General features: G+C 37.3%; 1 protein-coding gene across 1 annotated transcript in view; it reads right to left on the reverse strand.

The window, feature by feature from the left end:
* LOC145660800 (uncharacterized) overlaps positions 1-16938 on the reverse strand; it is a 121984-nt gene that overhangs the window by 92091 nt on the left and 12955 nt on the right. Inside the window, exons 3-4 of the mRNA XM_081726212.1 lie at positions 13895-14116; positions 1117-1371 (exon numbers count right to left, since the gene is read on the reverse strand). Coding sequence (XP_081582338.1) covers positions 1117-1371; positions 13895-14116 — 477 coding nt within the window. The remainder of the gene's footprint in view (positions 1-1116; positions 1372-13894; positions 14117-16938) is intronic.

The following is a 16938-nucleotide window of genomic DNA, read 5'->3' on the forward strand; positions in this document are numbered from 1 at the left end:
GCTACAACATAAACAAATGGTTAATCACGTAGCCTACTCAATTAAATCAAACTATGAACATTAATAGCAACTACCTCTACCATTGCATATAATAACATAGCTTCAAATGTCCACAGTAGTACAGTGTGTTTCCTGAAAATCTTGGCTAAATTGATAATTGAAGTGATAACAATAAAAAAAGAAGAAAGAAAGAAATTTGACAGAATTTCTAGTGCTTTAGCCGAACAACAATGATGTACAAATCCGTCCATCACTTCTGAAATACACAGTACATTATAAAACTTCTGTGACTACTTTGAAATAATATAGTTAACGGTGCCAGAAAAAATAAACCACGCCAGTTTTCTAAGTACATTTCTTCCAGTTCTACACACTTGCGGTATCGATTGCTAGGGTCTGGAACGCCCTAGAAAAGTCGTTCAGTGGAATACTGTTCAGCACTACCGTCACGTTTGCTTGAATCGATGCAAAACCCTGAAACTGCCTGAAAGTTCCCATGGTGGCTAGATTTGAGCTTAGAAAAGAGGGTGAAGTCCACTGGGGCCAAATTGGAGGGAATATGAGGTGTTCAAGGACTGTGGCTTTATTTTGGCCAAAAACTGACCTACAAGAAAAATAGTGTTGGCCGGCACACTGTCGTTTTTTGAACAAAAGAAAAATCACAGTCCTACCATAAACCATATTTGCCTGATTTGGCCCCAGCGCACTTTATGATGTTTCCTAACTTCAAATCTGCCCTCAAGGGTGAAGTTTTCAGGATGTTGCATCTATTCAAACGAATGTTACGTCAGTGCTGAACAGCGTTACGATGAACGACATTCCTACGGAGTCCCAAAGCCTAAAGTTGGTAGTACATTTTTCTGGCATCTCTCGAAGTAAGTCATTGGTAATAATAATAATAAATTCTATCACATTACTTCCCTCACGAACCATGAATTTTTATGCACAATTTACTTACGGGAAGCACTCCACTTTAACATATGCAACAATAAATTTCAAAATTGAGCGTATAACCTTGGAAGTATAAGATTCTAGTATAAATTATATTAAAATATACTAGTGAAGTGTACTACCTACGTATTTACGCAACGAAAATAATTATTAATAAGTACTGACCTATACAAATCCTGGGTCCATCACCAAACGGTAAATAAGTGTAATTAGGCCTACTGGCCTTTCCTTCTTCGCTGAATCTTTCTGGATCAAATTTTTGTGGGTCCGGGTAGTATTTTGGATCGTAGTGCAGACCAAGCACAGGAATATTAATGCGAGTACCAGCTTCAAGTACAATATTGGTTCCTGGTATCACATAATCTTTCATGCATATGCGACCAATTGCAGCTGCTGCAGGCGGGTGTTTCCTCATGATTTCTGCTCAAAAGAAGCACAAAACAATTAGATGAAGCTAAGAAAGCTGCACATGCAACAGAAAATACTACATTGAGTCTCAATCATATTTAAGGAGAACGATCAATAGAAATTTTACACGTCTCCTGACTGTAGCAGGAAAAGTTCCTAATTTGAATCATAACTAATTGATATAATAAAATGGGGAATCTATATACAATTACTGTACAAAATCAACGCTGAACAATTCTTACATTAAATACAGTAAAACATCAGTTGATCGTTCTCCATTAATATGAGATAAATATTATGTTATCATCAAAGCCGCGGTCTTGCACTCGGTGGAACATCTACTTACCAGCTTTGCTATCTTGGTTCGATTCCCGATTTGGCAACATTTTTCTTCTTGTACTCTAGTTCCAATGTGGTTCAGAGGTTCACCTCGTCTCTGTAAAATGGGTACCTGGAGAAACCTGGGGATAAAGGTGACCCAAGAGTGATGATGACTACATTGCCTTCTCTATGTGCCGGAATATAGAACTATGGATCCTTACCTCCACCTAGCCTTTGAATTCCGAGTGAGATGTGCTCTTTAACTCCACGTATTTTTTGGATTCAGAATGAAGGCGCTCTTTACCTTCACCCAGCCTTTGAGTTTCGAATGACAGGCACTCTTTACCCAGCCTTTGAGTTTAAAATGAGAGGAGTCCTTTACCTCCACTCAGCCTTTGAATTCCGAATGAGAGGCGCTCTTTTTTCACCACCTATTCTTTGAGTTCAGAATGAGAGGTGTTCTTTATCTCCACCCACCCTTTGGGTTCAGAATGAGAGTTGGGCTTTACCTTCACCCAGCCTTTGAGTTTCGAATTAAAGGTACTCTTTACCTTCACGCAGCCTTTGAGTTTCGAATGAGAGGCCCTCTTTCCCTCCACCCAGTCTTTGAGTTTCGAATGAGGGGCGCGCTTTACCTCCACCCAGCTTTTGAGTTTCGAATGAGAGGCGAATTTTACCTCCATCCAACCTTTGAGTTTAGAATAAGAGGCCCTATTTCCCTTCACTCATCCTTTGATTTCCGAATGAGAGGTGCTCTTTACCTCCACCAAGCATTTGAGATCCAAATGAGAGACGTTCTTTATCTACTTATTTACTATAGTATTGGAAGTAGGGATCTTTAAAGTTCATTTTTTTATGTTTTCGGCAGCCTATAACTCCGAAAGGAAGCATTTGTGCATCCAGGTTGGTCTATACTTTTTTCTTATCTTAGTGTCAGAAATCACCTCCCAAATGTTGTCGGTGTTGTTTTGAATCACCCTATATATAAATTGAATTCCCCCTTCACTTTGATTGATTTAATTCTAAGCAGTAGATCCCATAACGAAGTCTGAAACAAATCATGTCATATTTGTCAAAATCTAGTTACTCTTATGAAGGAATATTTTTCCTAAGATGATTAAAATTCACCTCCTTTTCTCTGATTAATTCCGTTACGGAGCAAGATCATACTAATAGCCCGAAATCTCAAAGGAAACAGATAGATGTTTTATGATAAACTGGATGTTTCTACGAAATTTAACGAAGAATGAATTTCTTTAGCTAGAGTAAATCCAGCCTCTAATCCGGCTCAAATAAAGGAGATTCAGAAGTCTCAAAGAAAATACGTACACACCCGTTCACAAAAAGCGGGAAACTCATTCAGAAACTAAGTCCTAAAAAGTGAGCCTAGATCCGTCACAATTTCCGCAGATCTATACACAGGGAATTGCATTTTCCCTCCGTCCTTTATATAGACACTAGCTGCAAACCGTACTGTCATCCGAGCGATGTGAAAATGCAAAAACAAGATCAAACTACTTATTTCTGAGATTAATATTGATTGCACACTTCATACACAGTTCCAATATGCAAAAACAATCAACATCTTAAGTAGAAATTACTGAAAAAGACCGAAAATGACTATTTAAAACTTCAAGTGTCAACCTGCGCTTGGAGCGATACAATTATCAATATTATAACGCATTTCCTTCTAAGTGCTTCGGTATCCAAGCGGGTTTACTAATGCTGATTGAAATTTTTGAAGGGAAGGGCGACGGTTCGCGCCTCCGTGCGGGGAGTTCGTTTTTATTCTTTTTTTTTTTTAAATATATGGGAACATTGTTATAAATATAAATTTTCTACTTTGAAGTGCTTGGAAAAACAATTAGACGAACTATCACTTTTCAAATTTCTGTTACATTTACTAGCCCGCCATTTCCAGAATTTATGTATGAAAACGTTAACACATACGTCAAAAATGTAAAATTATTCAATTTCCTGATATATATATATATATATATATATATATATATATATATATATATATATATATATATATATATATATATATATATATATATATATATATATATATATGTGTGTGTGTGTGTGTGTGTGTGTGTGTTTGTGTGTTTGTGTGTTGTGTGTCACACAACTATGTAACACTTTTTTTGTGAATGCTGAACTACGAAAACATGACGTATGCCTTGTCGCAGCAGACGAGTTTCTCCCCATAAGCCTACGAGTAACAAAATCACCTACAGCCAAACTGTTGCAATTGATTCATTAGTTATGGTTCATCGTGGTCAGAATGTTCGCGAGCAGCTTACTGCTAGTGTTGAATACGGTGGTATGAGTGTGAGACAAGCTAGCGAACGTCTTGTTGTTCCCTGTTCTACAGCATATACTTGGTGGAAGAGATACTGGGAAACAGGTATCGTGTCTACAAAATCTGGCACTGTCCTTCAAAGGGTTTCAACCCCACAACAAGATCGGGCCCTAGTGGATGTAAGCCGTCGCAATCCTTTCATGTCATCTCGGCAGTTAGTGATAGCGTCTCGTTTTCCTGGCTCCTTCCTCACCGCTGGGCGACGCCTTAAAGATGCAGGGCTTCACGCATATCGCGCAGCGCGTAAGGAGCAATTCACAGATAGTCATAAAGTTGATCGACTAGCATTTGCTGAGGCAAATATTGGTCGTAGCTGGGATCATGTAATTTTCACAGACGAAAAGATATTATCTTCAGCAAATGATGGTCCTCGACTTGTGTATAGACCCACAGGAAAACGTTACGATCCACAGTACATGTACAGATCTCATCGAATGGGGCATGTTACTATTCACTGCTGGGGATGGCTGTGTAAGGATACAGTTGGTAAATTACACCGTATAGAAGGCCAGTTGAAGAGCCAGAAGTATCTGGATATTGTGTAGTATGGCTTGCTCCCAGCTGCGAAAAATTTATTTGAAGACGGCATTGTAAAAGTTCAACAAGATCATAGCTCAATACATGATTCCCATCTAGTTTATGCCTGGTTTCAAGAGGAACCCAATATTGAGCTAGTCGATTGGGTTCCAAGAGGATCTGACTTGAACCCAATGGAAAATGTATGGGCGGAAGTTACAAAAACTCTACACGAAAATTGGCCTGATCCCCCACCAAGGACTGCTGACGCACTTTGGAAGCTAGTTTCTGACGGTCGGAAGAAATAGCACAGGGACATCAATATGTTGCTAGCTTGGTTAACTCATTACCAAGAAGATTATGATGCGTCATCGAACCTAACGGCGATAATCGGAGATATTAATACCTGAATAAAGACCTTTTGTCTTCATACCCAGGTGACCTTCGAGCTCTTTCAAGAGCTCACTAAGTTTTTCCATTTTTCCTTTAATATTGCTTTCATTGGGAAGTTTGCGTTTCGTCGGAATGTGCAATATGTATTTATTTATGCTCCTTTGTTTACCTTACACCGATATTCCAATGGTTAGTATGTGAATTCCGATATTCCAGTGGAGTACCGGGTTTTATTCCCGCTGGGAGAGGCTCGTGTTTTTACCTATCTGTGATAATTCTGTGTTCGTGCCCCTGTTGTTAAAGAGGTTCTGCTAAAACTATAAAATATAGTAAAACAATTACAAATAAAAAAAAATCAGTTACTGAGGAACGTTCAATAAGTCAGTTTCGTTTTAATATCTAATGCCTAGCGCGTTCATTGTTGGGTCTTATAGTCGCGCGTTCAATTCCCGTTAAGGGTCCATTAAAATTTTACTTGAACTAGAATTTATTTGTATGAATTCTTTAGCCTAAATGACTTGAACGTTGAAAAAAGTATATGGTAAAAATGAAATAAATAATAAGACAGTAATAATGCTATTAATCTGTATATATCTATATAAGATATAAATGAAAAAGACGTCGTCTATCAGAACAAAAAATGGCTTAACCGTTTGAAATTATTTTTATTAGTTAACACTTTCATCTACCTCTGACTCATGGGCCCCCGAAGGGGGCAGGTTGGGCCGCCCTCTGACTCACGAAATGTATGCAAACAGAAATGCCAAACATAATATATAGCAATCATGAAGATAGTCCCTCCTAGAACATTTTAGGGTGCCATGCGCGGACTGGCTTGCTGTCACGCCATTCTTATTAAGATGTGTATCCTAACAGAGGAGAGGATTTAAAATTTATGCCAAAAAATAGAATATCTCACATTTGTGAGATGAAATTTGACCCCGTGCCGTTAACGTCGCCAATATCTAGTGGCCCACTTGCCGGTAAATGTCGATCGTCGATATAGCGACGAATCGAAAGATTGCCGCTAGTGTGTCCCTGGCGGCAGGGTTTCGTCGAGTCGAAACAGACATCTAGAGTAGGAGTGTTGCAGTTACAACCATATAGCGGCGATGACTTCTTTTCGGTCCGTCTTTCGATTCGTCGCGGAGAATGGGCGAAGGGACCGAAACAACCAGTCATGTGCATGCGTTTATTATTATATGTTCTTCCTGACGAATGTTCCTAAAGTCAGCTACGGGGTCAAGAATAACCCATGCTTCTACATCACAAGGTTGCTATTTCGCGCCATTCCGGGAGAACTTTATATATATATATATATATATATATATATATATATATATATATATATATATAAGTCCTTTTTAGACTCATCTCAATGTAAATGAATCATGCATATAGGCTATTTAACATATTTTGATGGAGTAATTTTGTAATTAATTGGCATTTCGTCGCATCTCTGCCACCGGTGGTATAATTTTCAAAACGGTAGTGGGGCCACCGCGGATCGTTGCACTGGGGCCATCAATTTTTGGCGAGAGAACACTAGTTACTCATTACCGCTAGAGCTAATGTTTGCTATAAGAACTAGTTTTTGAACTTGGACTGTGTAATATTGGTCTTTTGAGGCAAACATTTCCTAAGTTCAACTTCGAGTATCTTCGGGAAACAGTAAACCAAAGATGATAGGTTCGAACCCACAATCCAACGTTCACAATCGAAAACATTCTGTAAATCTGTATTTTCTTCTTTTAAGTGTAATAAGATATGTTGATACGTTATTAACTGTACTGTAGAAACAATTCATCATTGTAATACTTAAGGATAAAATATTTCGAAATTATGTATACATGGGCGCACATGGTAGTTGCCTCAATCCAGCTATAATCAATGCCCTCAATTTCCTTCGTGCAGTTCAAACCGATTTTCCTGCAAGCTGTTACACAACGACAATTAGTCTGGTTGTCTACGTGTCGAACTACTGAGCTAAAGGACGAGGGATCGAATCTCGGAGATGGGGATGGAAATTTTTACTACTTGCAGAATTATACATTTCACCCATAATAAAATGAGCACTCAAACAGTTGTGATTCCGTGGAAAAGTAAGAATTTATTTCAAGTTAAACCTGTGAGCAGTGAAGCAAAACGAATTGGGCTCATGGTTGTCCGAATACCTGACGATTTGAATAAATCATACGACACGCCTTTAGTATGGAGTTAAAGAGTTTTCTGATACGTATAAAGAAATCTCACTGGCCTAAAATCCATTACAAAATAGGACATACCAGAAGCTTCAACACCACGTCTGCGTCACTTCGGTGAACGCTGTAGCGAAACTTCCTATATAAATTTCACTCACTTGACGTCTAGTCAGTCGACCGTACTTGGTTTGTTAGGTAACTATATTGAAGGTGCGAACAATATGCAATATCCATTTTTCAATTATATCAGGAAACTAAGAAAGTGTGACGCCCTCATGTTTCAGAATTGTTGAACTTTTTTGGGGGGGGCTAGATTTCATTCATCTGCTGTAAGTAGTGACTACTGCTGTTAACCATTGCTTTCTTTCATTTTTCATTTACACATCCTATCCTCGTTCAAGTTCGGTTCCACATGCCATTCCATTTAGTTTCATATATTCTTTTCGATTCAATACACATTCCTCAATCTCTTATAATATGTCCAAATTAACAAACCGGTCCTCTTGCTTTCTTTCTAATAATGATGATTTAGATTTCAAGAGAGTTAATTTTAAATAAACTTGCAACCAATTTGAGTTCTTCCTCATTGTGTGTGAATATATATTCTTCAGTGTTTACATTCTAATAATTATAAATATTTATGCCACAATTTGATATAATTGCAGTATACGAAGGTTAAGTGGGTAATAAGGCAGTTCAAGCCAATATCTTACTTCAATCTGTATCGTAGATTACAGTTATCGTTAAAAGAAATTGAATATTCGCATCCAAAATTGATTTTATCTAGGTAGGATGGATGGAGATGCGCACGAGACAAGATTTGAGGCCGTCTCATCTCGACAATGTGCTTGTAAAAGTGATGTCTCAACTCGACAAATGTATATTTTTCTATTAGAAGAGCTGTGTCTCGACTCGAATTTTGCCAGGAAAATTCTGTCTCGACTCGACTCTGCACATCCCTAAGGATGGACAGTGTGAACAGACCAGTATTCCAAAGCTGGCGTGGTAACCAATTACACCATTACGCAACATCTATTTCAGATACAACCATTATACACTTAATTTTCACAAACTTCTTCTTATAATAACTATATCAATTTCCTACTTAAATTCAATTATAGATAATTGGTTCTTATGTAGCAGCTAATATTCATGCTATACAGTATAAAACAAGTACACATTCAATGTAAATAAATACAAATGTAAGTTATTACAAATTACTGGCATTGCGATTTAATCCGATTTTAAGCAATACATATTTTCTAAATAATTGTTCAAATTGCTTTATAAGAATCTAGAGTATGAGGTACCATAAGTTTTTTTAATGCAATAAAATACAAGCATATATATATACGTGTATTTTAGGGGACTTCCGGGCTTGATCCCCCCCCCCCCGAAATTCTAGAATGTTCACATTTCCAAGAAAGAAGTTAGCAAAGCCCCCGAAATATATATATGAATAATTTTCATGTTGGAGGTGTGGTTTTAGGTATTCAACTGTGTTCACATTTCTCATTTTAGCGTTTTCGTATATGAATTATGGACATGGCGGGCTAGTAAATGGGACAGGGATTTGAAAAGTGACAGTTCGTCGGATAATGTGTTTCCAATCACTTCACAGTTGAAATTTATATTTATTAAAAAGTTCTCATATATTTACAAAAAAAGGAAGAAAAAGGCTCGAACCGTCGCCCTTCGTTTCAGAAATATCAGTGGTAGCACTAAACCAGCTTGACCACAGACGCAAATTACAAGAGTTTGTGTTATAATATTGATACTTGAATTGCTCCAAGCACAGGTTCCTACTTGGAGGTTAAAATATCCATTTTCTGTCGTTTTCAGCAATTTCTTCTTAAGATAAAGGTTGATTTTGCATATTGAAACTGTGCATGAGGTGTGCAATCAATATTAATCTCAGAAATAAGTAGTTTGGTTTTGTATTTACATTTTCACAGCGCTCGGATGACAGTACGGTTTGCAGCTGGTGTCAATATAAAGAACGGCAATTCCCTGTGTATAGATCTGCGGGAATTTTGACGGATCTAGGCTCGCTTTTTCGGACTTAGTTTCTGAACGAGTTTCCAGCTTTTTTGTGAACACGTGTGTACCATATTACACCAAAATAGAGCTTTTCTTTCTTGAGAAAAAGAAATAGGAAAGGCACCATAAGGGATTCTATTGGATACAAAATCGAATCTAGAATGAAGAACAATTACAGAGCAATTTAGTGTCATGTATGTAGCAAAACTATGTTTTGAACTTTGGACGAAGTTTGTAAGGAGCAACAAATGAGGAAGATCGTTAAAAATAGTAATGGTCAAGGAAAAATGGAGTTTTACGTCCCACGATTATGTCTGCTAGCCTAAAGGAGACAATGATGATGAGAAATAAATGAAATGGTGAAATGAATAAAATGGGATGAAACGGAAGAACTCCGAGAAAACCCACGAACAGGTGTTTGTCCACCACAAGTCCACTCGGCGATAGCTGGAATTGACGCAGGAACGCCAAGTTCCGAAGGTGAACGCTCTACCACTGAAAGGTACATTCGCTTATCCAGTTCTGCGACTTTCTGTCTCTAATCTTGAAATCTGCAAGATTATAAAGCAAAGTTCTTCCTTGGCTTGCTTGGAATTTCTTCCTCCTTGATTTTAGAAATTCTGACCAGATTGTGGTACTGGGATCAAGGTTCATATTTACTGGATTATCAGCAAGTATTTCTTTATGTTCATTATATAACTTGCTTACATAACGCATCTTTGTTATCAGGAAAGAATAAGGAATGATATTCACAACCACTCAGCCGGATCTGCTTTGTCACTCTCTCTATAATTAAAACACAATAATACCAACAACATGCATGTATTGCAATTATATCACGGATCCAGCATGAGTCCTCACTAACTGAATATTATACAGAAAAGAACGAAAAATAAAGTCCGACACCATTCGTGGAAATTACCACTATACTAGCATGTAAGCCTTTCGTACAAGTGGTCCTAGTTTCAATTTCCGGTAGAAAAACATTTGACTCATCGCGATTATTCACATCCCAACCTATACAGTACGTCCTAGTTTCATATAGCCTCAATGCTGAAAATGGAAGTTGAATTTCAACAAAGAAACTAGTCGTGAGTATATACCACACAATACTGCGCTCCTGAAGGTAACATTTTGACATTGAATCGACCATTAGACAGTTAAAAGGGTAAGAGTTATATTCAAATGGCACATGTTTCCCAGTGATGAGCAAATGCAAGACTAATACCAGGACCCGGGTGGTCTTGGTCTTGGTTTTGCTCTTGCACATCCAGTCTTGGTCTTGGTCTTGTTTTTTGTCTTGCTTGCAAGAGTCTTGCAAGTCTTGCTATTAAGAAATCTTATACTTTTTATAGGAAAATTTTACTCTGGATATAAGGGATAAAAAATCCTACAATGTACCAATAGTAACGGAAATACAATGTATGTTTCTAAATGCAATATAGTTTACCTTCGTGTAAGTATGATGACAGTGTACAACATAGGCGATGACTTTTTTTTTTTTTTCAATTGATGACCACGCTACACTACGTATAAGATAAATCACAACCTTTCGTGACCTTTTTATATTTTTTAACAGATCCAATATTTCACCGGTTCCTAAAACTGGGCAGGCTACCCTGAGACGCATGAAAGAAAATCAAGGCGGCACAGATTACTAAAATAATATGAATTGCAAAATTATTTTTACAATCTTAAGGCGTCAGTTTTTTTTTCTCAACCTCGATTAGCTAATCTTAATATTGAATATACAATTAAATATTGAGGTTTTGTTTTGCTGATTCCAATATGTACTGTATGGAGCAGAAACATAGACATTACGCAAAAGCGATGAAAGAATTGGAGGCTCTTGAAACGTGGGCATGGAGGAAAAAGGAGATAATTAGCTGGGTTGAACGTAAGACGAATGAGAAGGCGTTAGAAATAGTATACCAGTAGGGGAGAAAAGGAAAATGTTAGATGTAATTAAGAGGAGGAAGAGGAACCAGTTGGGACATTGGCTGAGGAGGAACTGTATTATGAGGGACATGCTAGAGGGTATGGTGGAAGGAAAGAGAGGGAGATGCGAAGGAGACTGTAGTTGAAGGAAGGTATTAAAACAGAAAATTCCTACGTCGAGAGGAAGAGACTAGCTGAGGACCACCGTACATCGAAGCTTCTCAGTTGCAGCAAGTGACCTGCCAATAACGGCTGAATAGCTATGATGATGATGATGATGCTGATGATGATATGTTTAGAAATATTGGCCAAAACATAGAGAAAAAATAAAATATTAATGATTATAAACAAACTAAGTTTAAAGAAATCTGCAATACTTCGAGTTTGCTGCTGCTTTAATGGAAATAAGTCCTGCGCTTTGTTCTTATGCATTGATAAAGGATATTTTTTCAGTCCTGAAGTGTTTCTGTTTTTCATTTTTATTGCCACTTTATTCTTCAATTTTTTGTTTTTGCGTAGTTAGCGCAACCGATAAGGATTCTCCCCCCTTCCCGCAACAGCTTCAATGTACCCATGAAATTTAGTTTTTGTGCTCGCTCTTGCGTTTTTTTATTTTGCAAATTTCTTCTTACTGGACGTTTGTGGCGTTTTGTCAGCAGACCAGTGGTGTCAACCTAAAATGTTACAAAATACCATTTCAAGAGGCAGAAATTTCCATTTTGCTCTTGAATTTCCGACGTAGTACTAACTTAATTATAAAAAATCAAAACTTAAAAAAATATGAAACTTGAAAATAGTATGTGTCAAAAAAGTATCTTCCTTAACTGAAAAAAAATACTTGAAAATGTTCACAAAAACAAGTACATGTTGTCAAAACTTCATATTTAAAACAGGTTTTTGTGCAGAACGTCATGAAAATAGACAAGTATTATTCTGGAGTCATTACATGTCGAAAGTTTGGAAGCTGATTGTCTCTCATTTTGGTACTTTCTTCTTTCTTTTTCTTTTTCAATATCAGATTACAATATACGTTTCTTGATATTTATTTCTTGTGAATCTCAAACCACTGCGTAAATCATTTTCATATTAGCATCATTGTACAGCAACAAAATTTGACAATTAGCACTGATTTCACGCCTATTATAAACTCATTAGTTTACTTCTGGCCCATTATTAATTTTTGTTGGCGTTGATCAAGTAAATATATGAAATATCCCATATATGCTGCAAATTTATACAAAAATTCCCTTTATCCCTAATCGAGAAATTATGATCAAAAAAATCCCACACTATGGGATTTATCCCATGGGTTGGCATCACTGCAACAGACTGCCCGAGGCAAAGCAACTGAAGGGTGAAAAACAAATCCCTCGTTTGTTATATTTATCCAGGACGAGTCAACAAACTTTATCAGCTCGAAGGTCAAAGGTTTATGTTTACTCCAGATAATACACACCTGTAGAATGGTGTCTGATTTTCCGCTAAGTAATCTCATTCCTTTAAAAAAAAATGGGAATGCATCGTAATCTAGCACCAATGACACATTTGGCGAAACAAGCTTTGTGTGAAACAAGCTTTGATTAGAATGACACCTGTGTGGCTAGAAAACGAGTAATAACTACAGAAAACGCGAACATTCAACTCAGGAAACGACATACTTAGCTATGTGCTACAGGGACAGATCGACTCTCACGGATTGCATAAACTACTTGGAACATATTCACTCCAGCGGCATTTTTACTGAACCTAAGAAATTCAAGTGAAAGATGTAATGATTTTTCCCTTTTTTACATTCTATAAAAAGGATTCAAGTAGTGCCGGTAGTTGTGCAAGACTCTTGCGCAAGAGTCTTGGTCTTGGTCTTGGTCTTGCAGGTATGGTCTTGCTCTTGATCTTGGTCTTGCATCGGGATATCTAGTCTTGGTCTTGGTCTTGCATCGGGATACATGGTCTTGGTCTTGGTCTTGCATCGGGATATCTGGTCTTTGTCTTGGTCTTGCATGCAAGACTCTTGCAAAAACTGCAAGACCAAGACTGTTGCGCTCATCATTAATTGTTTCTTTTGGGTAATTACCGATAGAATGATCTTACACAATCGCGTGTTCTGTTATGCTGACTTTTCATCATTTCCCTTACTTCCATGCTCTAACATGTTCCTTTACTCTTCCCATTATTATTATTATTATTATTATTATTATTATTATTATTATTATTATTATTATTATTATTATTATTATTACTATTATTATTATTATTATTTATTCGATGTAGTAGCAATAGTCGGACACGGTGAACATGATGAACATGAAAGCGTAAACCAATGTTTTAGCTCTTTACAATACTCTTTCGACAATAATAAATTGAGTTAAACATTTTCGTTGTGTTCCAGCAGCATGATATTAATTTCAAAATAACATGTTTCCACCAATCTTATATAATTATCAACAACATGTAATAATATTTTACTGAATACTGTTGTAGAAATGTCCGAAGAACTGAGCCTAAGGCATTAAATGCAACTTTCGTTTTGATTCACAGGTATGTGATCGGCTCGGCGAAAGAAACAATGGTATGTGATGTCACATTTTCTAACTTCCGAATAAACTGGAAAAGAAGATTCAACATTCCCTAAAGCTCCCTGTGAAATCTACAGGCACATTTCCGAAATTAAACATCCTGGTATGCATTATAAGGAAAGAACCGGTGGCATTCCTACCTTCTAAACTTGTGTAAAGCAAGGAAATATCCTAAGATTTACCTGAAACAACTTTGTCCAGATACTCCATTTTTTGGATACCTTCATATGTTATTTTCCCTCCATATTTCTCAATTACGTCATCAATCTCTTGTCTCAATCTCTGTTGAATATCCTGTTGCAAAGCCAACTCATATAAACCAAAGCTTATTACAGTGGAACTTGTATCAAATCCAGCGCCGAAGAACATTACCATCTGAGCTGCTATATCATCAAGAGTGAATTCTGAAAAATAACAATGATAGTAGTGCATTAATGTGTTAACGTCTACAGTGCTTTAGATTCTCGATAAAAACTAGTGTGGTTTTAATGTCAGGTTAAGCTAGTCTTGATACCGTAGATGTTTGGAGCTGAAAACAAGTGATAAACCTAAAACAATGAATCCCCATAGTGTGATCCAACTGGACAAATGGCAAGGATAAATTATTACCTGTAGACAAAACCAATTCTTCACCATTCCAACAATAACAATAACTATGGCTTCTGTGAATTAACCGGAAGGTCCATATTATTTTCCGCCATGTAAAATATACTTGCTGACCAAAACCAAATGTACATATAACACAAATAATAAAAATATTTCTGAATTACAATTTATGGATAGTACATATACAAACATATGGCACATGAATATATTGGTAATGTGCATTAATTTAAAGGGATTTGTTGATAACAATCCGGCTTTATTGTGAAAAAATATTACAGATTGATCATTCAAAGTCTTGTGCATCGCTAGACACTACTTTTCCCTATCTTTCTGGCAATAGGTGAATTAAACGTCGAAAGAATGACACATCTTTAGAAGCTACTTACGAATTGACTTTTTTCTTGTATCCTCATAACAATGGAAGCACTGCTTAGACAAATCATAAGTCATCATCTATCGGAATAGCTGGTAATCGAAAGGAACAATATCTGACGATACGACGCGTTTGGTAGAATATCCCAGTTAAGCGCTTTTTATGTTCCCTTGTCCGGTTTTGCAACGTGAACTGAGCATTGTCGTGCTGGAAGATCACTCTGTCGCGTCTTTTTGCGAAATCTGGCCGGTTTTGGTTCACTGTTCAGTTATATTGCATCAATTGTTGATGGTAATGTTCCCCAGTGATGGTTTCGTTCGGTTGGAATAGCTCATAATACACTACAACCAGGCTATTTTACCAAATACGGAGCATAACCGTGGCGTCATGAATATTCGACTTTGCCATCGATGTTGATGGTTCATGTCGCCTGCACAATGTTTTTTTGCGCTTTGAAATATCGTAACGTATTCATTTTACTCTGCCGTCACGATACGAAACATAAACGTTTTCTTCTGTCTCTTTAAAGCAACAATTCACAGGTCGTTTTGCGCCTTTCAACGTCCCATGGGCTTCAACCCGTATGGCATCCAACGTACATGCTAGTAAATGATTCCAATGATCTTCAAACGTCTAGAAATCATAAATCAACGCACATTTAATATTGCTGCAAGTTCTTCGTGCGATTGGTTCGAGTCTTCATCGAGTAAAGCTTCCAGTTCTTCATCTTCAAACTTTTGCGGCTGACCTGAGTGTTCCTTATTTTCCGTGTCAAAATCATTATATATATATATATATATATATATATATATATATATATATATATATATATATATATATATACACCACTCACCATAAGCTTTTGACAACATTCGTTGACTTTCAGGAGCACTTTTCTTCAAATGGAAGCAAAAAAGCAAAGCTTCCCGCAAATTGTGATTTGTAGGCACCAAAGTTGACATATTCAACGCTCAAAGAATGTCTTTTACACTTCCGTAAAGTAAAACATACTGAATGCTAACGAAACATATTGAAACTTTCGCATAAAGGTAGTAACATTATGCCTCTATGCAATATAGAACTACTTACACCATCTCTTGGACATCCCTTAAAATTCATGCACACATAAAATATATTTTGTATGCTCCTGTTATTTATTTTAATTGTTGAGCTCTTCTACACGTTGTACAAGGTAGAGACCTGCACGGGTCGAATTTTTTCGGCCCGAGCCCAGTCCAGTCCGAATGTACCTAGGCTCGGCCCAGCACGTTCGCGAAAATTTTTGGAGATTTTCGGCCCGAGCCCGGCCTGGACCGAGAAGTTTTTTTAAAATTCTTGGCCCAAGCCCGGCCCGGGCCGATAAATTTTTAAAGTTTTTGGCCCGAAACCGGCCCGATAAATTTTTTAAAAAATTAGCTTGAGCCCCAATCTTTCTCAAAATTTAGTATTAAACTTGACCTAACATTCAGAAACATTTTCTAAACTCTGGTTCACAACCTGACGCTTCCCTCCCGAATGGTGCCATTGCCCCTAGATCATTGCCTGTCATCAAGAAAACAAAAACTACATTTCCTGCAACAAAAATCTAAGTGATCTTTAACATAAAGTGAAGATGGCAATATTGTTTAGCGACAGGCAAAACTTTCCTACCCCTTTTTTGTCATATTGGGTTCAGTGAAAGTCAAGGTCAGAGCTCAATTTACCGCACAATGCCGGCAATCCTCTTAGTGAAAGTAGAGCCGTTAAGTAACACAAACTGTAAATAGCTATTGCATTCTTTGTAACATTTTTCACGGGCACACTTCTTCAACGTTTGGCTTTTTAACCAAAGTCAATAATTATTAAAGAATTGCAATTAATCGGCCCCAGCCCGGCCCGACCTGAAGAGAAATCAGTGTCGGCCCGCCCAAACCCGGCCCGGCATTAAAGAAAATAACAGAGTCGCCTCGCCCAAGCACGACCCGTGCAGGTCTCTGGTACGAGGAACTGTTATTATGATAGAACAAAATATCATAATGTGCATAAAAATGCTTAATACGATATCTATTTGCGCAATAGAGAATAATAACTAACAAAGGACTCTAGTTTATAAGAAATCTTATTATGAGGTTCCTAGGCTCTTTTAGAACAAAGTAAAATCTGCAAATATTGTAAGGGTATTTCAGAAGTAATGTAGTGCCTATGGCTCTTTAACTCGTTCGCTGCCACTTGACGCCATATAGCGTCATTCATAGCTATTGCTGTGTA

The sequence above is a fragment of the Thermobia domestica genome, chromosome 9 (assembly GCF_964235325.1).
Source record: "Thermobia domestica chromosome 9, izTheDome1.hap1.1, whole genome shotgun sequence".
NCBI lineage: Eukaryota > Metazoa > Arthropoda > Insecta > Zygentoma > Lepismatidae > Thermobia > Thermobia domestica.